Source organism: Grus americana, chromosome 2 (genome assembly GCF_028858705.1).
Source record: "Grus americana isolate bGruAme1 chromosome 2, bGruAme1.mat, whole genome shotgun sequence".
Classification (NCBI taxonomy): domain Eukaryota; kingdom Metazoa; phylum Chordata; class Aves; order Gruiformes; family Gruidae; genus Grus; species Grus americana.
The window spans coordinates 24,165,243-24,192,823 of record NC_072853.1 but is presented as its reverse complement, the minus strand read 5'-3'; the positions used below and the strand labels follow the sequence as shown (position 1 = coordinate 24,192,823).

At 36.6% G+C, this 27,581-nt stretch overlaps 1 protein-coding gene across 7 annotated transcripts in view; it reads left to right on the top strand.

Moving 5' to 3' along the window:
- The window catches only part of VPS13B (vacuolar protein sorting 13 homolog B), a 485,973-nt gene that overhangs the window by 202,655 nt on the left and 255,737 nt on the right, over nucleotides 1–27,581 (top strand). For all 7 annotated transcript variants that reach the window (XR_008575696.1, XM_054815083.1, XM_054815086.1 and 4 more), the window contains one exon: nucleotides 14,581–14,690. Coding sequence is in view for 6 of the 7 variants with exons in the window: in XM_054815083.1 (XP_054671058.1) it covers nucleotides 14,581–14,690 (110 nt within the window). In the remaining variant the exon portion in view is untranslated. The remainder of the gene's footprint in view (nucleotides 1–14,580; nucleotides 14,691–27,581) is intronic.

Here is a 27,581-nt window from a genome sequence, read left to right as displayed (position 1 = left end):
GCTGGAGAAGAAGCAGCTGGTCAGAATTACTTCCCTTAATATCAAGAAAATGAAGATGAGGTAAAATCCTCTAGCTTTTTTCCTCTTACAGGTACAGAAATTACGTAGTATGCTTGCTGTTATATTCACCTCTTGGTTTTAGAACTGGCACCTCTCCAGCCCCAGCATAGAAATACAGCTCTGAGCTATCTGGATTAGCAAACGATTTGTTTAGCTAGTGCTATGGTTACATGGTAGGGACCATATAGGGCCTGCAACATGGGCTGTCAGGCGGAAAATCTAAAATTGCATGGAGTATCTAAAGCACGGTCATAAGTAAACATTCCTTTTCATGTTGGATTGCTTAGAACTCTCATCATTTTTTTTCTTCTTCTTTTTTACATTATTTTATTTTTTTTAATAGTTTTAAGTCTGATGTGTGCACTAACAAATGCAGGAAAACTTGATCTAAGTAGTTTGTAGCAGGTACAGTTTTTGCTGATCTGTAAAATATGATGCAAGAGCACATACCACTCTTTTGGACCACATCCCCAAAAGATCTGCTCAGAAAATTAGTATTCTGAAGACATCATGATATATTGTTAGCCATCTGCAGGAATATTTGCTTTGTAAATAAACCCAGTGTTCTTATAATTCTCGTGCAGATGTTTTACACAGTTTACTTAACGCTTTTTTGCTAAAAATCTTAAATGAGGTTTGTAAAATCATAAAGCTGCAGTGTTCAGCTAACTGCCAAAATAATACTAAAGGTTACATGTTTCTGTTTATTTGTAACATTTCTCTCAGAAGACACTGTAAAAATGTGAAAGCTGGTTTCACTTAAAAATCAGTTTTTCAAGGCAACATATTTAAAAACCCCCACTGTGGCCTAAATATATGACAGCAGCTTTCTGCACTTCTACTAGTTAAGAGATGCAGTTCTGTAATTTACATTACCTGTGATTTTCCAGTGCCCATATTGGAGAATTTCATGTGCTTAATAGTAGTAGTAGTAGTAATAATAATAATAATGTTAGCCAACTAGACAGTGGTGGTGATATTTTTAATGAAGACAACCATTCACTCATGCCCAAAAGTGAAAGTAAAATTCCTGCTCTCAGTTTAGCTAGGAAGTGATTTAAAGCACTGACTTAACAATATTTTGGATTTATTAAATGTATATAATCAGTCAAATTTTACCTTGTTTCAAGTTTTTTTAAAAAGATTAGCAGTGATGTAAGAGGTTAAAAACTGGATTTGAAAATAGGTATGTTTACATAATAGTATAACTAATGCTTTAATATGTATTAAGTGTAGTTAATCTAATACAGATTTCCAGAAAATTTCAGAAATATTAATTATGAGATTTAGCAAGCTTGTGCCTAATGAGTTCTTGATTAGATCCCCATGAGTGAGAAAATACTGACACCATTTGAGAACGCATATTTCAGTCTAAAACAAAATTATTTTTTTATATTGGGTGTTTCAGTTTTTTGGATGCATCTTGTCTAGCTCTTCTGAATCTTTAGAATCATTTATCCTAAGAGCTGACCTTAATTTTACATTCGAAGTTTATAAACATGCTGGTATTGAGAAGAATAAAAGAATAACTTGGTTCTACATCAACTAATTGATGCAGTAATCTTGAAACAACTAGTAAACATAAAATAACCATGTCCCTGCTCACTGCAGGTAGAAACGGTCTGCACAAACTTTGGCTTTGTTTGTAGTTTTGTGCATTAATTTCTAATGTGAAAAGGCTAACAGTTGCTTTTTCTGCTTGCTGCGTTGGAGGCTCACTGCTTCGTTTCAGGCAGAAGAATAAAGCAACTTTTAGTTCAGCAATCTGGATATCTTTAAGGATATTCTGAATGCTATCTTTCATTGTTTTTTTCTTTTTTTTAATAATACTTTATGAAATTTATACTGTACTGTGCCATGAAGATTTAAACATCACCTTTAACTTAATCCTTTGATTTTACGTCCTCTATATGACCTGTAAAAACATGGGTTTATTATTTGTCTATTGGTGATCATGGTAACATTCATTATATTATTAAGAAAAGTTATTTCAATATTTTTTGTTAAATTTACCTGAGAACTTTTCTCTCTCTGAAGTGGAAAATTATTTCAGTTTTTAAAAATACTTTAAAAATATTCAAAATTGCCCTCAGTGATAATGGCAGAATGATAACAGTCTCCTCCAATATTACTTGTGTTGGTGCTTTGTGTTGGATCCTTTCTTTTCTGGCATTTTTAACATTAGCTACTTCATCTCTGTAAAAGAACAGTGGTGGGCTTTTCCTTACCCGGCTAAGATTCTTCTTTGACCTGTAACATTCATAGTGACCGTCAGTATCATCTATAGAGTCTCAATTACTGTACATTTCTCATAGCATAATGCTGTTTAGGAAGTTACCAAATAATTAGAGGACTTGTCACATCAATTCCTCTTTGTAACCAGTATATATGAAGCTATTCAAGAAGGGGATAAAATCGATACCAGTAAAAGTGCAATTTTACATGTCGTGTAAAGATGACTGAATCTGTGATTAATAGAGTAGTAGTTTATTTCTAGGTTTTGTGTTTTATTTACAGGAAGATTATACAAGGGAAAGCTATTTATTCTGCTGAGTTTACTAACATCCCAGATGAAAGTTAGAGAAGTTATAGACAAAACTGCAGGCAAGGAACCCAGATTGCATGATATGCATTCAATATGCTGATATGTAAATTCAATCAGAATTTTAGGCGATTTCACAATATGCAGCAACAGGACATTTCTCATTCATATTTACACTGTGTGGGAATTTTTCAGTTAGTAGTACACTGTATATTTTGAAAAGGTCTTCCAATATGTAATGTACTTAATTTGAAATCTTTTTTCAAGAACCTTTTGAAACTACAGCACATTCCCAAGACTTTCTGAAGCTGGCTCCCCTCCTCTAGGTGTGAATACAGTTATTTCCACATTTGAGATGTCAGTCCAGGCCTTTTTGTGTCTTGGTACAACCATTTCAGTGTATGTGGAGATGCTTATCTGTTCTCCTTTCTTACCTGTAGTTTCATAAGTTGAGGAAGGCTTTTTGGGTTTTTATGACAGGTCTAAGTCTATCAAAATTGTACTGTAAAACTCAAAATCAAATTATCTTTAATGAACTTGTGGAATTTCATTCAAATTTGGAGTTAATATGTCATTAAGTATACCTCTAAAATATAATTTTCCTTGCTTGTGTAAATTGAGCACAGATTCAATGAAAAGGGTTTTTTTATGTGTGTGTGCTGTCATTCCCAAATACAAGCCTCTTTTCAAATTATTGCCTATGCAGACATGAGCTACAAAAAGGACCAGGATTGATTGTCCATTAGAAAACCTGCCCATTTTATGTTCATAGTATCTAAAACTTGTTTTCTTTCCCACTAAGTAACCAAGCACTACAAATTTCATATTTTTCAAAGTTGTTAGTTTTTACCTTTTTTTTTAAGAAAATATTTGCTTTCAACTTAAGCCATGTGTATCAAATTTCTGTTCGAGTGCACATATAGGAGAAAAAAAGAAAAGAAAAAGAAAAGTTTATGGTAGAACTACCTGTGTAACTTTACCTACCTTATAGTGTCACAACTTAGTGTAACATACTGTGGCTATTTTTATTCTGTCTCATTGTTTGGCAACTCATTTATATGCTGTTTATTGCAATCTTGAATCACTCGTGTAGAGCATGAAGTATTCTTAAGCAATATAAAGGAATATGTGAATTAATTAGGATTTTCTATTTAGAAATACATAGTTTTCCATTCTTCTTCTGCTTGCATTTCTGCTGTAGAAAAGCATGACTTCATGTGATATTTATACTGTAAAGCTTGCTTGGCTTCCTAAATTATTTTCATAGTCATCAACCTCTGTGTCTCTGGGTGTATTCCTTTAACTGAGCACCTAAGAAATTATATGAAATCTTCTGTGTGTTGTTGCCTCTGAGAAGCTGTAATGTTTAAGAAAAAAAGAAACAGAAACCACAGCTGTATATTATTCAAATTACTTTTAAGAGAAGGCATCTACTGCTGAAAAGATTTCAGTTTTGTAACTTAAAATGCAATAGCAGTTGGTATCCATAGTCACAACACTACAAATGTTCAGCTGCTGAAGAAGGAATGAAAATACCTCCCTTGGTGTCCATTTACCATAGGGGAAGAATCCTGTTGCAGTTCCCAGAGGAATAGTGCTGTAAGAAATTGCAAAATAGCGTTTTGGCAGATGATAGTGAGGTGTTTATAAATACAGAAGCTGAATTGTATTAAGAAACTTCTTGGCAGTTTTCAGAGCATTTGCTGGTTTTAGTTTAAAACCCCTATTATAAAAGTAACAAACTGGAGATTGTTTCGAAGAGTACTCAGAAGGAGATATATTGAGGCATTGCTCGTTTTAACTATATTGTTAGTTCACAATCTTCCTATGGTGGTGTGTCACAACGGAAGAAAAGGTTTGGTAGCACTCTACCAATCCATAAAGGGAAGATGCAGTCATGATACCAGTGTGCTTATGTATAGTGCGATGCACAATTAACTGCTTACAGATCATAGAAATCATACTTCGTAAGCTGAATGTAGTAAAGCTTCACTCTGCTGTTTTTCATAGTAGAAAAGTTGAGAGAGCTTATTAGGCATTCTGATAGCTTTGTTAAGTGTAATACATTTGGATCATGACTGATATTATTCTCTACATTAAGAGCGATGATGGCCTGTGGTCCTCTCTTCCCTGCTGGGACGTGGGTGAAATCAAGTGTTCCAGCAGAGATCTGTTTCCCATGATTTCAGAGCCTTGGAGCAGACCTCAGCTATTTTCTGCTTTTTTAAGCTGAATGGGATATTGATAATTCTAACGTCATCTTCCTGGCTGTTTTTCTGGCCTGAAAATTACCCAGTATAGATGTCTTTGTTGTGAAGAGGAACTCTGACCTTGAAAGACAAAGGTAAATCTCTGCTTCTTTTCTGATGTCCTTCTACCATATCTCTAACTTCACAGGGGCTCCACAAGTCTAGGAATATATCACTAATCCTTTCAAACCCAGCATATTTAAGATAGCTTTGAGACTTCTGCTCTAAGTTTCTCCAGTGTTTTCTTGCTCCATATGAGCTATTCACCTAGAACCCTGGAAGTTTGCACCCTGATCAGCCTTGCACTAAGCCTTCTCACAATAAGTCATACAGTTTTTCAGCCTTGTCTATCCCTTATTGAAAACATCCTCATTCACAGCAAGAAAGACCACATGATAGATTGCTTATCCAAGTCAACTATGGTCCTCAACCTGCTGTTGTGCAAGCTTTCAACTGGAGCATTCAGGCTGTCTTTTAGATCATGAAGATTAGTCATGTGTCCATCAGGATGCTTTAGTTTCAATTTCAGTCCACTATCTGGCTGGTGCAGAGTTGTTTGATTCTCACTGTTCTTGCAGTCCTGTTCTTCTACAAGGATTAAAAAGTTCACTTAGTAAAATAGGCAGTTTGAGGCTTTCCCTTTCCAGAAAACAGTCTTCCTGGTATCCAGCATTCCCTCAAAGAGGGTTGAGAATACCCATGCACAGGTAGAAGTTTTTGGACAAAGCTCCTCCGTAAGCAACTGCAAGATTTTACTCAGCAATCATTCTGCCAAACATTTCCCTCACTCACTTGCAAGACATCTTTGTCCACTGACATGTTTTCTCAGTGGCTTTCCTCTCTGTGGCCCTTTGGCCTTCAGCTGAAGCTCTCTGTGCAGAAGTTTCTGTGTGGAATTTGGGGGATTTTTATAAATCAAACTCTGCAGCAGGATTGTCTACAGTGATTAGAACTCATTTGTTGTATATCTGGAGACTCCAGTATCTTCATCAATTAAGGTCTGTGTAAACAATATGTAAAGTGCAGATACTGGTGGTACTTACACTTTTGTATACATACGTACCAAGAACAACGCAGTCATAAAAAACTACAAACAGTACTGCATTTGGAAAAGAGGTTCTGCCATTGCAGTTTGTCTAAGGCTCTAAGGTCCACATCCAGGTGGTTTGGACCTGGAGATGTTCAAAAGCCTTTTGCTTTGGAGTTGACTATCGTAAACAGGCAGTTGTTTAAAAATGAAGAAAAAATTACTTAACCAGTAAGCGAAATCCAAGATACACGTGTATACAGTTTTACTTCTGTGCTCTCTGCTCTGGGATTTGGAGAACGTATAATGCTTTTGGCATGGAGCATAGAGTCAATCAGGGAGCATAAATACTGACTGAATGGTATTGTGAAACAGAAGTTTCCAGGTTTGAATGCTTAAAACTGACCCTTTTGACTGATCAGGGCTGCATGCAGTGTTCTTAGTATTTGTGTACACAATGGATTTATGCAGTGGTATAGATGATATTTTCTGTTTTATTGCCTGTTCATTCCTTCCTACTGAACATTGAGCTAACGCTTTTCTAGAATAAACAGAAATCTTGTTTTCGCAGTCACAGCAGTCAGCTCAATTATCATTTTACATGTAAAGTTAAGATAGGAGGCAGTGATACCAGTAGGAAAAGTGTATTTATCTGTATTGAGTCAGGTGGGATACTTTGGGAATTCTTCAGTCAGCCCTGTTCTTGATTACTCTGGGTAGCTCGGAGTCACCACATTAATTTCCTGGAATGTCTTGGGCAGCTCAGGTCCCTGCAGAGCTCTGCCCCCTTCCATAGTGAAAATTACCATGTTTTCTTAACGCTGTTTCTCTTCTCCTAAATAATTTATGCAATCTCAAATTATTTATCTATTTAACTCCTTCTCTTGTCCCTTACAGGTAGCAGAATTTCTTTAAAAGCCTTCGATGAAACACCTTGTGGAATTTGTGTAGGGAATTCCAGTGAACTACGTACCTAAATCTACTTTGTCCTTATGCTTGTTGATTCTTTAGGAGAACACTAGGTTTGAGCCATAGTATTTCTTATTTTATAATTAAATTTGTTCACATTTTTGTTGCAGAGTAGAATATGATCCAAAAGTAGTACTAGACTCCTTAGATCAAATGAAAAGAAGGGATTTGCTGCCCTACTCCTCATTTCTAATCTCAGGCCTTAAATATAGCAGTTAGCAAAATTTAACAAAAAGTATCCATCTAAGTGTTTTATTTCTGGTCTACTTGAGAAGATGTGTGTTTTCAGTAGTTCATCAGATATCCATTCCATGGAATTACTGCATTTTGCAAGTGAGACTGAAAGTCCTTATAGTCTGAAAAATAGCCACCATAGGCTTTAAAATAGGATCAAGGAGGTCTCAGCCAAGTATAGCAAACAAAAAATTAGGAAAATTGTGTCATAGTTTCTTCAGAGCACCAAACAACGTTTTACTTCAATGTAATGTACAGTCTCCTCGTGATCCATAAGGGTGAGTAACTGCGAGTTGTAGTGGTTCCATACGGAAAATGGAAAGGAACAGTCTTAACACTACAACATGTACTTGAGCTCTTTTGTTGCAGAGCTATACAAGCTAAAATTCTCAAACCTTTGTTAGCATTTTGAAAACCTAGTCAAGTATGATCAAGTTAATGTAGTTTATGACATTAGTTAAAGGTCTCAGTAATCTTTGTCATACGTGTAATTGTGGTGGTATTAGATACAGAGGCAGAACTGTTGGTAGCCTGAGAGCTAACTTTTATATGTGAAAGCGTCGCATTGCTAGCAGAGCAGATCTTATCCATGAAATTTCATAATAAACACAGTCTAAGGACTTAGAGTCAGACTGATGATCAGATGTATAACATCAAATGTTAGGTAGCTCTCTAGTGGGACTTTGGGGGGGAAAACAGAGCAAGGGACCAGACTTTGGTAGATGCCTTTGTAAACTGGTTGTAAGCACCACTGGGTTTCTGAATACCCACTTGCATAGTGCTCTCTCCAGTACCAGCTTCTGCTTCGAGTCAGTTCGGGCCACCCTGCATTTTCTGAGTGGAAATATAACTCTCTGGGCAACTTAAACATTGTATTTCTCCCCATTTTTTGAATGGATAAAACAAACTAAGTGTTCTAAACGCTTCATGTTTTCTAAAATGTTCAAGTCATTTTATTCACTCACTGACAATGTGGTTTTGAAGTCATTATAATATAGGCTTGCTGTCTATCTGTATAGTCCTTTTCTATCAGTTGAATTTAGAGCTCCTTATACTCCTTATATTTACAGAATAGTAACGATGATGTTTAAATATATAAACAGGACCTAAAAATGAACATGAGGAAATGATACTTGAATGAGATGTTCCTGCATTAAAAACCTGGAAAATAAGGAATAGGTGCTATGCAGCTCAGCATAGGAATATTGCTCTTATGTTTTCATAGAGACCATTCGGTAATCATCCAAATAAAGCTGACATTCCTGTATACTACAGCTGCCTACACATTTCCTATTTTTCTTGATTGTTATTGCCTATTAAACTGTTTCCCTGAACCCACATCACCATATTCTCTAAAGGAAATTAAAGTTTTACTCAAATGAATTTCGGAAAACAAAGCAACCTTTCAAGATACTTTTTTTTCCCCCCAAAAAACATATCTGGCAAACCAGTTAAATATGAATATTGTACCATTTTTGTGAAAACTTGCATCTCAGCATGTCATAGCGTTTTTCCTCAGTAAGAAAGACAAAATACTAAATGGACTCAGTTCCAATTTAACATCAAAGGGCAGAGATGATGTGAAATAACTGAGGGTTGTTCTCCACACCTTGATTTGATACACTTTGCTTCAGATTGATTTGCAGAAATGTGGCTCCTTGTACTTTAGAAAAATGATGCCTGACATCCAGCCCTTTGTGTTAACCAGTGTCTGTAGCAGTTTTGTGTTTTGCCTCATTATGTTACATCTTTGACTATAATTCTATGTTACAATTCCATCACTCAGCATTTGTGAGTATTTGGGTATTTATATTGATGAAGATTGGATGTTTCTTTTCTTTAACCCTAACGATGGCTTACCACAACGTTCAATTGAAATTAGGTCCATGTGATTTAGAGTTATGATTAACTCACACCCTTACATTTATTTTTGCTACTAGTTACAGTACTTAGCTGTGGCACATAACTTTAACATCTGAATTCTATCCCTGGGTCCTGCTGTCCTGCTGTGTAATTTAATAACTTCACTTCTCTGCCTCACTTCCTCTATTTTTAAAATAAAAATAATGACGGTGACCTCTTTTGTTTCAGCACTTAATGCTTTTCTGCTATAAACCTCAGTAGGAGAGTTACAAGGTCATGATAGCAGTAGAAATACATTCTTACTGGCTGTTTCCAAAGATCAAAAGCTTTTTTTTTTCTTTTTTAAAAGAGATAGTGTTAAAATATTGTGGTATGTGTATGCTTGAGCAAAGAGTAACTGTTGTGTGAAGGAACTGTGTCTGATATTAAAGACCAAAGTGCCTTAGTTCATGGGGAAAAGTTACTCTACTATTTCTGTTTTAATGAAATATTCTCATATTGGTCTAAGTAACTAAACTCATTGATCTCAGAGTTAAGCACTTGGTGAACATAAAACTCTACCAAAGTACAGTAGACTTGGAGATTTTTCTCTGAGAGAAAATTGGGATAAAGTTTACATAAAAGGCCATCTGTAATCATTCAAGTCAACCTTGGATAGGGAGACATGCAGACACATATTTCACTAGTTAGACAAAATTTATTAACTTATTTTAGCTGGTATAATGTAAAAATAATTTTTCACAATCACATAAACTTTGATGTAGATTGAAATATCTGTTTCTCTTGCCTGGCTCGGCAATTCAGGATGAAGTGCAGGACTCCATCTCTTAGATAAGCTGATTATTTTGCAAGACAATCATATTGGCTTGTCGTTGATATTCCAAAGTGGACAAAAAGGTTGCATGTTTAATTTTTATGCTGTGTAACTGCAGTCTCTAAGTCCTACTTCAGCTCTTGTTCTTCAGCTCGGGATGTGACTGAAAATGGCTGTGGTGCCATGGGATAGCTAATTGGTAAAGCCTGTTTGGAATGTGGGTGAGCGAGCCATTTTGGCAGTAAGCAGAGTAGTAAAGAGCACTCTTTTTCCCCTGGTTGACTCCCAGGCTAAAATTAAACAGAGTTAGATATTTCCACATTTAGTGATTTACAGTGCATCTGTTCTGAGTCAACTAGCAGAAAGAACTAATTACCTATATACTTTTATAAAAAAGAACTCTTCATTTGAGTGTAATATGCTGATCTGCATTTTTATAGCATGCCTTAGTGCAAATGCCCTTCAAAACACTAAGATAATAAGTAAAAAGATTATTTCTTCTTTCTGTTAGCCTTTAAAATAATTGGACACTAAATTAATGATGCTAACTCAACCTATATCAGCACCTGCTTATCATTCACATGTCCTGAGACATGTAGGAGACATGCGCTCAATGCTAAAATAATGCACGGTGCAGTTTATATAGCAAGATGGTGTAATGTTTTCTTTAGTTACTTAGTTACTGAAAATAAACAAAACTTGTCAGAATTAGTTTTTATTGTAGATCGTTCCTTTTGTTCGTATTTGTGATCCCTCCCCAACAGAAAGTGTACGTGAACTATAACTTCAGTTTCCTGTAAAGGTTTTTACGGGGGAATAGCTAAAATGTTTTACTGAAAGTTTTTATTTGAAATAGCAATATAGATGTGTTTGGATACTGCATACAAACAGAGCAGAATTTAGACAGAATTCTACCAGGGTGATCCTTTATTGTTGTGGAGATAAAACACATTTTTCTACACAGAAATAGCAAGGCTGTTTCTCAATGTCTAGTGCATCGTAGTATGTTGTGTTAAATGTGAGTTTCAGTAAGTAAATTTAGGACTGAGCTATTATTGTCTATTCTTCCTACTAAATTTGTTTCACCAAAATGTTGGGAGTGACTCAGTAATGCAAAGGTTTGTTTCCAAGGTTCTTACAACTCCAGAAACACAGCCATTTTTGCCAGGTGTTGCCACCTCATTTCTCCTTCCCAAAGAGCTCGCTCACCTCTGCATTCCCCTTTCACCATCCTGTTGCCTTCATCCTTTTCTTCTGTCTCTGTGGTATTTGAAGCCCTTTCCTGTTCTTTCATCACCGGTGAGCATCCTTCAGCACCACCACTCTGCTGGTCTACTCTGCCCATTTCTCCTATCCTGCCTTTTACCTCTGGCTTCTTTCCTCTGCAGCTGCATCCCCCAGGTGTCCTCTTCTGCCTCACCAGAAGAGCACCGTACTTCCTTTTTGTCCCACTTATTATATGCTTGAATTTCCCTTTTGAAGGAGAGGGTAGGGTGAGAGCCCTAGGCTAGCAACCCCTCTGCTCCTTGCTCCTCCAGCAGCCTTTGCTCAGCAGACAAGGTGGGAAGAGATGACAGCAAAGCCAACGCAAGTGCAGGAGGCCCCAGGTTGTCCTCAAGGCCCCCTGGTTCCTTGGGAAGATGAGTGCTGTTGCTGCAGCTGTCATCGTCCAAGGAAGCTTGTCAAGAAACTCATCTGCAGGATGTGAATGCCAAGCGCAGCTGTGCTCTGCTGCCTCCTGTTCATCCTCCTCCACCGCCTGCCTGCGGCCTCCCCTTGGTTCATTCCTTCAGGAGAGACGAAAGTTGGGGAGGAAAGAAATTATGTTGCCCAAACTACACCTGGCAAATGTCACCGTGACTTTGAGGAAATTCTCAAACGTTCAAAGATTACGTGGTGTTGGGTTTGATTCTTATTTTTCAAATCATTTGCTAGATAGATGTAATAGATAACTCTGGCAAGAACTGGGATCTGGAAAGGAAACCTAGTATGGTATGGGACTGAGGTCTGCTTTTTCTGAAATGTAAATTTAATTAAAAGGAGAAAAGGGGAGGGAAGAAAAGAAAGTTCACCACAATCTTAATGAAATCCAGGAAACTTGAGCATTGGATTTTGACAGAGACAAAATAGCAATTAATTTTTTTTCTTAGACGTGTAAGGAGTCTGCTGCCAACTTACAGCTTGGTCCTCACATCAGTGCAATCTTCCTTGAAAACTGGGGAGGATTCTTATTTCTTGGCATGAAAACACAAGTTTAGAGGGTTTTTTTTCTGGCAGGGAGAGAGGAGGCTAATCTGAGAAACTTTCCTAAACTAGTTATTTATTTTGAAGAAATCTGCTCCATGGAAAACAACTTCATATAGGTGATTAAACTGCTCTCTGAATATGGTGGCCAAGTAGCAAATACGGCAGTAAATTTCAGTAATTCAATGTGACAGAAGTGCCTTGGTAGGAGGCCAAAGTTACCTGACAGTCAAATTGAAAGGCAAGTAATGTAATTGCTTATCTGACTACTTGTGCTGGTTGTTTCAGTTTTTTGTGTTTTTGGTTTTTTCTCCTCCCAGACACAAGCTATCAATGACAAAAGACAACTAGAAAAATAAACTATTTTCCTTTCTGTTCTACCTTACTTGCGAGTTTTCTGGGATTGTGCTAGTGTGACTTCACTGAAGTGAAAAGATAGTTTCAGTTCAAAGCATGACTTAATTGTATTGAACTCCTTCGTTTTAGCTATTTTTTTCTGCAGTAAACAAGAAACTAAATTGAGTAACTAGCATCATGTGCTACAGTAACACTATTTTTTTCTTTTTCTTTTCAGGAGTCTGTTATAAATGTGGGATTTTTTGTTGACTTTGCCTGTAGGCTGACTTTATTCCTCACTCTTTGGGAGGTCTCTGACTCCCACTTGTCATATCACATATACATTAAACCTTTCATTAAGTATTGCTGACAACAGGCGGTACCTCTTAAAGATGCAGGATTCTCTTCTTTTGGCATCCAAGTATCTTATAAAAACTAATGATTGTAGCATATACTTTATCAATCCTCTGTTACCTTCTGCTTCCTTTTTCTGGTCTCCTCCAGATCCTGCCGCAAGGCATATCCACTGCTCTTCTTACTTACACATTACTCCTTTACTCTATGCTTGACATCGGCTTTGCTTTAAATTGCAGATTTATTTCTAAGGTTTATTACTGACATTTAAAGCCATCAGATCACATAGACTAGTCTGCGTATAGGAGTTCCTCACAGTGTGTGTTCCAACTTCAAGCCTGCGCTAGGCGAATGATTTATCTTTGTGTATTTCTTGACTGCCACTTTCTCATTGTACTCATCAGGCTTTGCTTGCATCGCTCCAGGTTGGTGGGTCTTCTGCTATTTGTAATTCAGATGGTTTTAAAATTTTGTTATATACAATAAACTCATAAGTTACATCTTCCTTACATCTTCCCCCCTTACAATTTTGGTGATGCATTATGTGTTTTGAGGCATATGTTTTTTGCTGGTTTTTGGAAAGCACATTGAACTGTGTGACAAGCTTTCTGAATTTATTTGCATTTATTATTAAATTCAGATTACTGCATAATTATATTGTATACTGCAGAGTAAATGTAGTATATATTGCTTTAGGAACTATGATTCTTTGAGTTATAGAACTGCTGTAATTCTCTAGAACTTGGTGCTTGGACCTTCCAGTAACCAGGCTTTCTGTTTTGAATTTATTTCATTATTTCATTTATTTCATTATTTCATTTATTTATTTGTTGTGAAATTGCAAAACTTATATGGAAAGATAACAGCCACACTTTTTCAGTATAATCAATATGTTTGTATTATATTAATCCATTTACTACTTAATTTTACAGCTCTGTAATTGAGTTCTGCTGCAATAGATACTTTATCTGTACTATTAAAACAAAAGCCTCACTAATACTTCATCAGATTTTTAATGCAGGCTTAACAAAAATAGTGCTTCATGGGGTTTAGTGTGCTTGACTTCTAAGATTTCTGGATGCTGAGAATAGTTTTTCTCCTGTTTTGAGCCTTAATGTTTCCCATGTAAGTTTTTCTTCACAAGCATAATAAAACAAGAAATGAAGATATAGTAGCTGTATCTTGTAATCCTAGGACTTCAAAAGTGAAATTTAAAGAAATAAAGATATATTTTAAAATTCAGGATAAAATCCTACAAGCTCACAGTACTGAGACTGCCAATGTTAGCAGAGTTCAAAAATATGCCTTATTTTACCGCACTAATCCACTAAAGAATATTCATGATCACATTTACATAAAAAATGTTTGTCGTGAGCAGCTTTGGGCAGAAGACTAACCTAAAGTAGACCTGTCTTTATTAAAAGAACCCACTATCGTAGACCAAGTTTTTCTTTATTGAGGTTGGGGGGAGTCATGCATTATATTCTTCTCTTGCTGTCAGGGGTCTCATTGACTCATTTCTTGCCTAATGTTATTGTTGGCTGACAATCTGAGGAAGGGTGTTGCGTGTATTCAGTTACACACACAACTTTGTGAAAACAGGCATTTTTCTTGGCAAAAAATTATAATAAGCAAAATCAAAATGCAATTCTCTGCATTTTTGTGTGTGTGTGTCCATAACACTGGCAGTGCTGTCAAGTTTCTCACTTTCAAGAAGGTATTGAAGTTTACGTTTTAATTATTACTCTTGAATGGAATTTAAAGTAAATATATCTGTCGGTCCAATCCAAACAAAAGTCTGCATCAAAGATTTTTGTGTAAGTAGAATGAATACCTAGATGGAGATTCTTTAACAGATAATTTATATTTTCTTTTTGACGGTGTATAGGTGCAGTACTCTTGTCCAGCGTACAAGGATTAGCAATTAATGTTGATCCAGTCCTGTATACTTGGCTTGTCTACCAACCTCAGAAACGAGCTAGTAGACACATTCAGCAGGTACGTATTTTTGGAGGGAAAGGAGTGGGGAGAGGGGAAACTTTCTCTTCCATATATGCCAGTAGTGCATTCTCGTTGCACATATTTGTTTTCTGTCACCCTGTTCTTTGTAGTCTGCTGCACATACTGTTGATCTTATTCTGAATTATTTAAAATGTTACGTTTTGCATATTACAATTTTCATTTCACAACATTTTAATTTATAATGTTTAATTAAAAGAGTAGAGAGAATGTTTTTTGATGGTCACTGTTTAGGATCAGCAACTAGTTTCAACTACTGAGACCTCATAAGCCTCCTGAGTCTGAAAACATGATTTACAGTCATGTTTTAATAGTTTGGGATGGTCTATCAAATAATTGCATAACTCATTATAAAATCACTACCCTTATTAAAACCCATTTAAATAGGAGATGAACCATGTAGTTCATAACTTGACATAAGTGAACGCTGTAACAGATTCTGTATATAATGTCAAAACACATATTTACATATGAAGTGCTTGGAAAAGATACAAGTTAAGGTTGTGGGTCTGCCTGGCACAGTGTTTTCTTTGACGTATTCTTGACCTTAATTTTCATGCCTCATACTCCTGACCTGGAAAGAACACAGGTTTTGCCTGATTTTAAACTTATTTTTAACTGTTGTTTGGCAGACCAGTAGAATGGTAAAGCTTAAATTTGTCATAATTGATTGAACTAGTGGTCTGTATACCCTGATGTTCTGTCTCAGTTATAAGTGATCAATGATTAAGTGGCCAATATAAGAATCTTTCGATATTTGTCTCATAATTATCGAACACTATGCACATCAAGGAAGTTTCATGCTGGGCCTTTGAAGTGGGAGGATTAACATGATCTGTAAACATTTTTGTTTCTTGTGTGTAAATGACCTCGTGAGGTAGTAATCGTCAGACATCAATTTGAGTCCCATTAAGCTCATTCTGCACCAATACCATCTGAAACACTTCAATGTCTGAATAGCTGCTTTATCGGTTTAATACCTTTACACTGTTTTTAAATATGTTGAATTATTCTTCATTCCTATGTTATAACTGGAGCAACATAGCATTTCCTAGTATACCTCTATTTTAAAACAGACCATTTATTTACTTTTGCAATATTGTTATGCATCCTTCCAAAATGTAATTGAGCCTGGTTATTTCAAATGTTTGTAAAAGAGTCTTTCTTAACAGTAACGTACATAATCAGCTGTTACTCAATGCTTTCTCTTTTTATTGCCATTGTATACTGAGTGACTAGAAGGATTTAGTGACTACATTAGGAAACTTATTTGTCCAGGGATTTGATCACCAGTGGCAAATTTTTTCACTAAATTTTGATTAAGTAGTTACTTTGTAATTTGTGTCATTGCCTTATACATTTTGTGGTGATCTATTTCTGATTAAAATGACTGTATCACATTTCTAATGTTATTAGCATTTGGAGTTGCTTAGTCATTTGAAATTATTTTAAATGTGAATTTATAAACCTGTCAACATCATACTAGTTTCAGCATCGGCCTAACTGTGGTAATAGACTGCACATAATAGTAAAAATTGCAATGTCTGTAGCAGTCATGAGGAAAATTTATTTGAAAAGAAAAGTATACCTGTATTAAGCTATCCTTAACCAAAGACTTTTTTTCTGTATGTAATACTGTAATTACCCTAGGATAAGGATTCTAGTCAAAGTTATAGCCTCATATATTACTTATTGGAAAAGGTTTAGGTTGTTAACCATAGTCTAATTTGTATAAGAAACCAAAAATGCTCTGTGCAGCCTTCATAATTTTTGAACATTTAATGGAACAACTATAAGACATGATACTTTCAAGTAAGTGTTATGGTCAAAATGTTATTGATTGACAAAGCTCTTTTCTTTCTCTATTCTAACTGTCAGTCTTATATAATTGCAACAGAAGAAAAGAAAATACATCACTTTAGAAGTTCCTTGTATGATTCAGAGATCTTAAATCTTAAGATATTTTAAATTTTAATGTCTACTTAATACAATTTTTTTGCTCCCATTTTGAGCACGTCAAAATTGTGAATTTTATCTGAAAACACGAGAGTCGGAAAATCTTTCAGTATGTTTGGTTCTGTGTACACATTCTATAAAGTAATAACATTATGAGTTCAATAAGTTAAGTAAAATAATTAATTTATTTGGGAGCACAACTATAGCCATGTAAACTTCTGATTGCATAGGGCTGGGATTGTCTGACTCCCCACAGAGTGAAGTAGGCCTTTACATACCGGAACTTCCTCAGATTTGTTTGACTTTAACTATTACTCTGCGATTCTTAGGTTTATAATGCCAATGTGGTAGTACATATATTTTATATCTTTAATGAAATACTCACTATATGTAATGTAACTGTGTTGACGTGCTTTTATCTGAAAGCATGAAAAGTTAGAAGTATCAGAACATACTTAACTTTGTAAGCTGAAATGGGATAGGACAGAAGTAAGCTTAAAAGTAAATGCATTTTTACAAAACATGTACATTTTCAATGATTTCTCCATAAAGCTCTACTGTGTCTTCTTTAAGATTAGTGTGGTGAAGCCACCAAGAAATGTAAGTCTCTTTGGCCTTACTGAGATTTTATTCAACAGGAACTGAGCAATGAATGACTGCTGTGTTGGAGTGGGGGGGTACACACAGCCCAGTGAGGATGACCCCTTTTCATTTACTACTGTTACACTATTGCTCAACCTACCTCTGTTTGCACCTTGCTTACCCAGCAGCTAAAAATTGTAGAATTAGTGTGACAGCTGAGACCATTTATAGAATCATAGAATGGTTTGGGTTGGAAGGGACCTCAAAGACCATCTAGTTCCAACCCCCCTGCCATGGGCAGGGACACCCTCCACTAGACCAGGTTGCCCAAAGCCCCATCCAACCTGGCCTTGAACACCTCCAGGGAGGGGGCATCCATAACTTCTCTGGGCAACCTGTGCCAGTGTCTTACTACCCTCACAGGAAAGAATTTCTTCCTAGTATCTAATCTAAATCTCCCCTCCTTCAGCTTAAACCCATTACCCCTTGTCTTATCACCCCATGCCCTTGTAAACAGTCCCTCTCCAGCTTTCCTGTAGGCCCCTTCAGGTACTGGAAGGCTGCTCTAAGGTCTCCCTGGAGCCTTCTGTTTTCCAGGCTGAACAAGCCCAACTCTCTCAGCTTGTCTTCATAGGAGAGGTGCTCCAGCCCTCTGGGCATCTTCGTGGCCCTCCTCTGGACTCGTGTGTCCAACAGCTCCCTGTCTTTCTTGTCCTGGGGACCCCAGAGCTGGATGCAGTACTCCAGGTGGGGGGTCTCACAAGAGTAGAGTAGAGGGGGAGAATCACCTTCCTCAATGTGCTGGTCACACTTGTTTTGATGCAGGCCAGGATACAGTTGGCTTTCTGGGCTGCAGGCTCACATTGCTGGGTCATGTTGAGCTTCTCATCTACCAACACCTCCAAGTCCTTCTCCTCAGGGCTGCTCTCAAACCATTCTCTGCCTAGCCTGTAGTTGTGCTTGGGATTGGCCCGACCCATGTGTAGGACCTTGCACTTGGCTTTGTTGACCTTCATGTTGTTTGCATGGGCCCACCTCTCAAGCCTGTCAGTGTCCTTCTGGACGGCCTTATGTTACTTGGTTTGTACAGATGTTACTTCTCCACACTGCCTCCCCTCCTTTACCCAGTGTGTCTGTTTTGTACAAGTAGGTTATAAACTCTTTAACCGTGTTTATGTAGTATCTAGTACGCTATGTCACATGTCCGATGTGCTCTTAGATGGTGTCTGAAAAATGTGGTGAATGATAAATGAGGATTAAAAAGTCTGACTAAAGGTAAACACCAAAAGGAAGGAGAATCTATTTAAATGAAAAGTTAAGTTTGCACAATAATCAGTGAATATAAACAGGTTCTTCATATATTTAGGCTAGAAGTAAAAGATGTTAAAATCCTGAGTATTAAGACTACAGTAAAGATTTTTGCTGCTTCTATTATTGTTAGAAGGAAATTTTCTAACTTGTTTCTATACGGAATTGTATGTCTTTAGGAACAATATATATAACAACTGTTTGCAGGAGAAGAGGATTGGACTTAGTGTTTCTCTAAAGAAAATGTTCAAATTTGGCTATTCACTTAACGTAGAACCCTTCTACATAAGTTATGTTTCTGTATGGTGTGTAAGTTACATACATCATTCTTCCTCACATTTATTTTAAACTAACTTGGAAAAAAAAAAAAGAGAATTTGGAAATAGAACTAGTCTTTAAGGCCTCTGCATGATTTTTTAATACAATGGAATATTTGGTGCCAGATGCTTTCAGTGAATGGCATTGTAGCGTATTACCTTTTTGTAGCAAAGTGACAAGGCATGCCAAAATGTGGCTGCTGTTACGTATTTGAATAATGTTCTGTGTGGCTGCTGTTGTGGCTATATGGTCAGTGCTCTAGGGTAAATGGGTGTAAATATAACTTGTTTTTCTCAACCCATTCTGAATTTCAACATGCATCTATAAGTTTTCCATTGTCCCCTAAGAAGCGCAGAAACAATGAGAACATTGCAGTCTAAAAATCCATGAGGCGCTCTTTCAGTGCTTGAACAAATCTGCATATTGCTTTTGAATTTATCTCATGGCTACTAGAAATATGTGGTGTAGTTCTTAAGTTTCTTTGCTGAAGTGAAAGGGTTGTGTAAAATAAGCCTCCTCTGTGTCTACGGTCTTGTCCGTTACCGCCTCTTATCTAATTGGCGATATTGGACATAGATCAGTGTAATGCCATTCTGAGGGACATAATGGGATTTTAATCATGAGTAGTAATGTTTCTCATAAAATTTAGTTTGACAGAAATGAAATAACAAGTCCATATATACAAAACACAAGCAAGCACAGAGCTTTTGTTGCATGCTTTTGATGTCCTTATTTTAATATGTTTGTTGCAAGTTTATAATTTGTAAATTTTCCCAGTAATAATAGAGAAAACTAATGAAGCAGTTTGTAGTAAGAAGTTCTGCTGTCTGTTTGTGTACCGTATGGTATAACGTGCAGCATGTTCTCTTTAAAAGGTGATATGGCAAAGCCAATGCTGCTTATGTTTATATTAGTCAGGAATAGAATTAACATCTCTCTTTGAACTGAACTCAAGACAAACTCTTGAGTTTTCTTATGTGTAAAGCCTGCAAAATCCTGTTAGTTATTACAGTAAGTTGTACAAGGTCTTGCTCAATAAAGAGCTGGTTCCAGTGTTCAGTCACCCTCACAGTAAAAACAAGCTTCTTTACGTTCAGAGGGAACCTCCTGCGTTTAAGTCCGTGCCCATTGCTTCTGGTCCTGTCACTGGGCACCACTGAGAAAAGCCTGGCTCCATCTTCTTTGCACCCTCCTTTCAGGTATTTTTATACATTGATAAGGTCCCCTGTGAGCCTTCTCTTCTCCAGGCTGAACAGTCCCAGCTCTCTCAGCCTTTCCTCATATGGAAGATGCTCCAGTCCCTTAATCATCTTCATGGCCCTTTGCTGGAGTCTCTCCAGTATGTCCATGTCTCTCTTGTTCTGGGGAGTCCAGAACTAGACCCAGCACTGAATAGAGGGGAAGGATCACCTCCCTTGACTTGCTAGCAATACTTTGTCAGTGCAGCCCAGGATACCATTCACCTTTTTTGCAGCAAGGGCACTTTGGTGGCTCTTGTTCAACCTGGTGTCCATCAGGACCTTTTCTGCAAAGCTGCTTTGCACCTGGGCAGCCCCCAGTGTATACTGGCTTATCAGGTTGTTCCTCCCCAGGTGCAGGACTTTGCATTTCTCATTGTTGAACTTTGTGAGGTTCCTGTCAGCCCATTTCTCCAGCCTGTGATGGTCCTGCTGGATGGCAGCACAACCCTTTGGCATATCAGCCACTTCTCCCATTAATGAAGATATTGAACAGGATTGGACCGATTATTGACCCCTGGGGTACATTGCTACTTACTGGAGTCCAACCAGACTTCATGCCACTGTTTATCAGCTTCTGGCCCCAACCATTCAGCCAGTTTTCAGTCCACTTCACTGTCTACTCATCCAGCCCATACTTCATGAGCTTCTCAGTGAAGAAGTTATGGGAGTCAGTGTCAAAGGCCTTATTGAAGTCAAGGTAGACAATATCCACTGCTCTCCCTTCATCTACCAAGCCAGTAATTTCATCATAAAAAGTTATCGAATTGGTCAAGAATGACTTGAGGAGGTGAAACTATGCTGATTACTCCGAGTCACCTTCTTGTCCTTCATATGCCTGGAAGTGTTTTCCAGGATTAGTTGTTCCATCACCTTCCGAAGGATCGATGTGAGGCTGACTGGCATGTAGTTCCCTGGGTCTTCCTTCTTGCCCTTCTTGAAGATAGACATGTCATTTGCTTTCTTCCAGTCCTTGGGCACCTCTCCCAATTGCCATGATTGTTCAAAGAACATCGAAAGTGACCTTGTGATGACATCTGCCAGCTCTCTCAGCACTTGTGGGTGCGTTCCATGAGGGTCCATGGACTTGCATATGTGTAGTTTGCTGAGGCATTCCCTGACCTGATCCTCTTCTGATGAGGGTACGTCTTCCTTGCTCCACCCTTTCCCCCTGGTCTCTGGGAGCTGGCATTCAAGGCTGGTCTTGCTAGTAAAGACTGAGGTGAAGAAGGCATTCAGTACCTCAGCCTTTTCCAATAGGAGAAGCAGCTCACGAGTTTCCTGACCTGATATCAATGGGTATTCCCATAGACAATGACATATTTTAGCTGGCTCTTTTTTAACTCTTCTGCCCTCCTGCTCCTTTCCTTTTCTAAACTCAAGTGAACTCAAGAAGTTAGTTAAGATTGTGTAATACTTAAACAATTTATACACATTTTTCAAAAGAATTTTATGTTGATTTCATATCTAACAGCTCTGAATAGTGTACAAATAGAAGAAAATATGGTTGTTTAGTGTCAGAAAAGGATTGGTAACAGGGAGAGGAAGAGGTAAGGAAAAGATATTTGTTATCATGAGAGTATTTTCACCTCAGCAGCAGCAGCTGATCTTTCCAGGTAATCAGTGTAGCAAGTATTACATGCTGCTTTGTCTAGAAAAAGACACTATTGGTAGATCACCTTTCCTGTTGGGAGCACTGTACTGTATGTACAGTGTGCAGTAATCAATACCAGAAACCTGTGCCAGCTAATGGGTTAAAAACAAAAAAACCCAGAACACCCAAGACACGATGTATATTAAAGTGGCAGCAATTGTTGGAATGGATTTCGTTAAGTTATGCTAGTTTATTCTTCAATAATACTGAGCTAAAATAACTTGAGTCTTGGTGCAGAGCAAAGAATGAACTTTATAAATCAAAGTACTGTAACTTAAAGTTCAAAACTTATTTTTAAAATCCTCAGTTTTTAACTTGTAAGCCAGAGATATCTTAGAGATGTTTTAATTCAGCACTTTCGGAACATCATGCCTATTATGATGCTTATACCAAATTGTTAGTTTAAAAGAAAACCCACAACCCAGAACTTGCTGCTTAATGTATATGTTAAAAAAGAGTGAATTTGTCATGCCATCTTGTTATTAACCTATTATGTGATAGTTCTAATGGTTAATGGATTGATTCTCAACTTTTTAGTACTTAACATGGTGGCAAGAATAAATTTTAAAATTCACTTTTTGATTTTGCTCTCCTTTAGTTCAATTCTGAACAATAGTTGAAAAACATTCTGGAGAAAGTTATTCAATGGTAAATTTTTTTGTACCGACATTTGGTGTGTTATACCTATGAAAGGGAAATACTAAGAAAGGTTTAAAGATATCAATATTTATAAAGTATATTATGTTGGACACATGGGTAAATTTTTTTGAATGTAAATATTTTGCCTTTCCACTCTACATTTTAAGAATTAATATGTTAATAACAAATCTGATATAAATGTAATTATTCTACTTTATATACAGTCCATGTGACTGCTCAAAGGAAAATTAGTATAAGCCAGGTATGTTGCACTCCATCCATATGTTCCACATCAAAATTGCATATTTTACATTATCTAGGTGTTAAAAATAATCACGTTTTTGGTTCCCTGAATTTGTTACACTTTTATGAAATATGTTTTTGTTACCACTATTTTTTTCGGTAACTGGTAATAATCCATGAAGTTGGAGCAGCAAATTCAAAAGACATCTTACATACCCTGTGTGATGATTGATGAACCTATGCTAGATTTTAGCAGGATTTAAACTGGCACAGAAGTTGGACTTAATTTTTTTCTTAAATATTCATATATATGGCAGCCAAAATTGCTGTTAATTTTTTAAAAATACTTTAGTCTATATGGATTATTTTTGTAAAGTGAGCCATATGTGCAGCAGCAGTAGATGTCTTAGTGTATTATGTGCACCAGTTGCTTGCTTGCTGCTTTTTACAGTTCTTTACCTCAACATATCCATAATATGTGCTTAAACCCCTTGTGTTTCTTTGGTCTGAAAGCCCTGTTGAGAAGATATGCTCTCTAATGCTTTATGAAAGGTTAATTTGAACAGACTTTGGGAAGGATAGCACTAGGGAGAGTGACTTCTTATATGTATGCTGTTTACTTTTGTTAATGTTGCTTCCCTATTAAAAAGCAAAACAAAGCTACATTTGGAGGTCATGTTTCCTGTAATCTAATATTTTATTTTGACTATTTTTGGAAGATTTTTTCAGATGTGGTTCATTTTATTTTTGTAAACCAGTGGTGTTTTTCATGTATTTACTCTCTTATAAAAGCCCATACTTAGCTTTGCACAGATAAAAATCTGAGGAGTTTGTTTTCCTTGGTAAAAAAGCCTTAGCTATATTTTGATATGAGGAAATCGGTATGTGATACTTTTTGCAGTGAATATATAAATGAGTGCGTGTAAACTTTTTTTTCTCAAGTGCACCTTACTGTAAAGTCTTTATGGCTTGTCAATACTTTTCTTACTCATTTCTGTGAGATAAAATGACTAATTTTAGTGAAGACTAAACTATCAAAAATGTGTACTTACACATCTATGTAGATGTATATTATAAATGTGTATGGCTGCATATTTCTGTCTCTTTTTTTGGCTGTTGTGTACATGCATGTGTGTTACTACCTAATTTAATGAGTATTTCAGTAACAGAGTAGACCTAAAACCAGCAGTGCAGGGAGAACATTCTTAGTTGTATACAGGAACAACTAAGGAAAAGACATTGCACCTCTTCCAGATTCATCATGCTTTAAAGCACTGGAATGTAATGTACCTACGTGATCCCAGAATTCAGATTTCTCCCTTTTTTTCATGGACATCTACACTACAGAAGATTGTGTATCCCAATTCAAAACTAAGAATTTTTCGTAAGTGGGGTAGGTAGATTACAGAATTGGTCATTAGCAATTCAGTTCAATATTTTTTTCCCTTCAGCTTTTGTCTCTGCTCATTTTCTCTTTCCTCTACCATTATCTCAGGGATTTTACTGTGTTTTAAAATCCTTTCACTGCTTTATGGAAGGTTCATTGTGAGCTATTTTCAACCCTTGATGGTATGCTTTGGGCAATTCTTCATTCAGAGGTCTGCACCAGAGGAGTTTCTAGAATATTTGCCTAAGATGAAATAATTTTATCATCATGCCTTGGCCAGTAGACTCATGTAGAACAAGTAATTCCTCTAATTTGATCTATCTTAGGATGACTTTTGGAATATTACAGATCTTTGTGTCTCTAAGAGCCAAACACTTCTGATACTGAATGGCAAAGAATGAATGACACAACGTAAGGGTAGGTTTCAGTACCCAAACTTAAGATTTTTCCACGTTGTAGCAAAGTTGGCTGTTGAGAATAGAACTGTGTTGCCCTTCTTTAGTTCTAGTTTTTCTCTTCTACACTGATAAGTAGCAGGAAAGGCTTTGATAAAACAAGCATGTTTCTTCAGTAGACATAATTATCCTTGTGTGCAAAGATTTCTCAAATTATAATAGGTTTTACCTTCTGATACTGCTTGCAGGCCAAAAGCAATGTGTTTATCCCTGTCAAGATCTGTCACCTCTTACCCCAAGGAATGCATGTTTCTGAAGGATGTAGGAATGAAGTTATTGCTTACTTAAGGAACTAAAGCTACATGGGACTTGAACCTTCTATCTTCTATTTTCAGAGGTCCCTTGAAACTGCTGATAGAATCCTTTCATCAGCTGGTGAAAATGTGTGAGTTTTTGGCTGACATCAGTTCATCACATAACTTTGGGAACATTACAGTTAATCAGTGATTGGTCTTTAATCCCAGCAGAGTACTTTTCTGGGCATACTGGAAATTCCTACCTGAAGCAGTCACAGAATTTCGTTTGAATTAGCAAGTTCGTCTGCCAGGAGAGAAGGTGTTTTTGTGAACCCTGGGGGTTAGGCATGCCTAATCTTTTTAATTAGGAATTAATTTTAATTCATGTAATTTTATTAATTAATTTAATTTTAATTGGGAACTAGGCCTAATGCATCAATCTGTGTGCACGCAGTATCCACTGTATGGGATAGCTGGGTTTGGGTATCATTTCAAAGATGGCAACCCATGTTTGGGCTGAGGCTTCTGAATTCAACATTGCACAAGCTAGCGCTTCATTTTTTCCTTTAGCAATAATATTTAAGTTCCTATCTTGGAATATTCTTTTGCCTTTGGTTTGTTATCAAGGAGATGACTGTATAGGCATCCCTCAAATGAAAGTTACTCATCTGCTCATTCGGTCAAATTTTCTTTAGAACACATTTCTCATGTTCCCAGATCTGTCTGCAACCTCTTCAGCCTCACGCTGAGAAGTGGGAAGTTGTAATTCAGAAATAAAATATTTAATTACTGAAAATCCCAAGTAAAATAAAATTTATTCTACCTGGGGCAAATTTCCACTAGTCCTCTTTACAGGATATTTTAGCTTCAGTTAGTTGGCATATCTCCACATAAATCAGGAAGTACTTGGGGCTTGGTATTTTTGGCAGGTTGATTTTTAGCTATTATTGTTCTGTGCCTTTCTCTGATTTTATATCTTTATCATTTCCGAAGTCATATTGACTGCACAGTATGAAGTAAAAACAATATAATCTGTATCTATTGATCCATTTACATGCATAAATAGCATATGTGTATGCGTGTGTTTTGTGTACACATACTTAACATGGTGTACAACGTGTTAGATTGTATTTGGGTCCATAAAATGTAAATTTGGAGAAAGATAGCTTTCCTGTAGTTTTTTAGCCAGCTCTTAAAAAGTTAATTGTAATAATTACATTGGAAAAATAGTAATTGTTCTTATTTTGAGTACCATGAATTATTATTAATCTACTATTCAGTGTATAATTACCACAAAACATCATTGCATAGATAAAACTGTGGTCAGTGTTCGAGAACAGAATCTGATTTTGACTTTGTGTCAACAAAACAACCTCATATAAATGTTGCCATAGTCCATAATTTTATTAAATGTTCTTTATTTATCTTCTTTATAGCAGTACCAATTAGTAACCATAAAGCTTACATCCCAAGTAGGTGTGTTAAGCTTTATTGCATATTACTTTGTAGCTAGCTTTTTGGATTCTTGTAATGAAATGCTTATGATAACACTTGCCTGCAATGTCTCCTTTCCCATCAGATTCATCTTCTCATACAGCTGTGGGGTTCTTGTCATCTGCTATTTCCCAAGCCACAGTTTCCTCATCAGTTTGTGGCTAAAACCCAAATCTTGATGATCCTTTTCCATCTAGTTCAATGTTGATCTTTCATCTTCTGCATTCTTTTAACCAGAAATCTTTTGCCAAAAACCTGACAAGATTGTACTGGGCGTCATCAACAGCAACATCAGGCTTGATTTCAGTGAGCAAAGATGAAACAGCTGTTTCATTGTCCAGATCAGCACTCAAGCACTCAATATTTGGTCATAATTTTTTCCAGCTTTGTCTGGCTATGATAGCCTTGATGTTTTTCCCTGTATGACTAGCATTGTAACTTCTTATATTTTGCTGATCCATTTCTTCGGTGGTTCAGAAATAGATACTGCTTCTTCAGACAGTATTTCCATCCTATTGTCTTTTGTACTGTCTCGTATTGTCTGCGTTCATTCTTCAGAAAGTCTTGCTTCATTTTGGCAAGTCAATGTTCTTGCAGTGTAACGTCCAGAATTGCCAAATCATGGCTCAACAGTTGCCGTCATGGGAAAGCTGCAGATGGCTTTGCCTTATGAAAGGTTGTATCAGATAAACTGCTAAATTTTGAAAATAAATTATGTAAAGTGTCTGACGAAAGTTTGCAGAATTTCAAACTCTGTCTCTGTATGCATGTGGGAAGTATTTCTGTGGTCTAAAACTTGTCTTTTCAAAGCTGATGGGTGTTTTTTTTGTTGTTTTTGTTATGGCTAGAGGACACCAAAGTGGCATGTTACTGTATTCCAGACAGATTTTTTTAGTGCTTTTGGAGACGAAGCTGATGACTGTACATTCAGAGGGAGAAGGAGAGATGAGAGTTCTGTTTGTCATTGACATTAGTATTTTCCAATTAACTTTGCATACCACTGTATATATAAGTTGATTGTTTTCACTGGAGTAGGATTAAATAGTTGATTGTCTTTCTTATTTTAATTTATTTTTATAGTGGAAAATGGTGAAGGCGTTTGGAAGTCATTCTCCTTCAATTAAATGATTTTTCTGTTTGTTTTGGGGTTTTGTATGTGTGCACGTGTTTCACGCTGCTTCATTCAGTGATCTGTTTTCTATTGGAGAAAATTTACAAGCACATTGCCTGCCTCACACGAATTTGTTTCCCACAGAGATTCCTAATGCAACGTGTGAGGTTTCTCATTACCCAGCTATATGGATTACATTTTCACTCCAATACCAACAAAATTAAATTACACAAAAATTGATTAAGATGC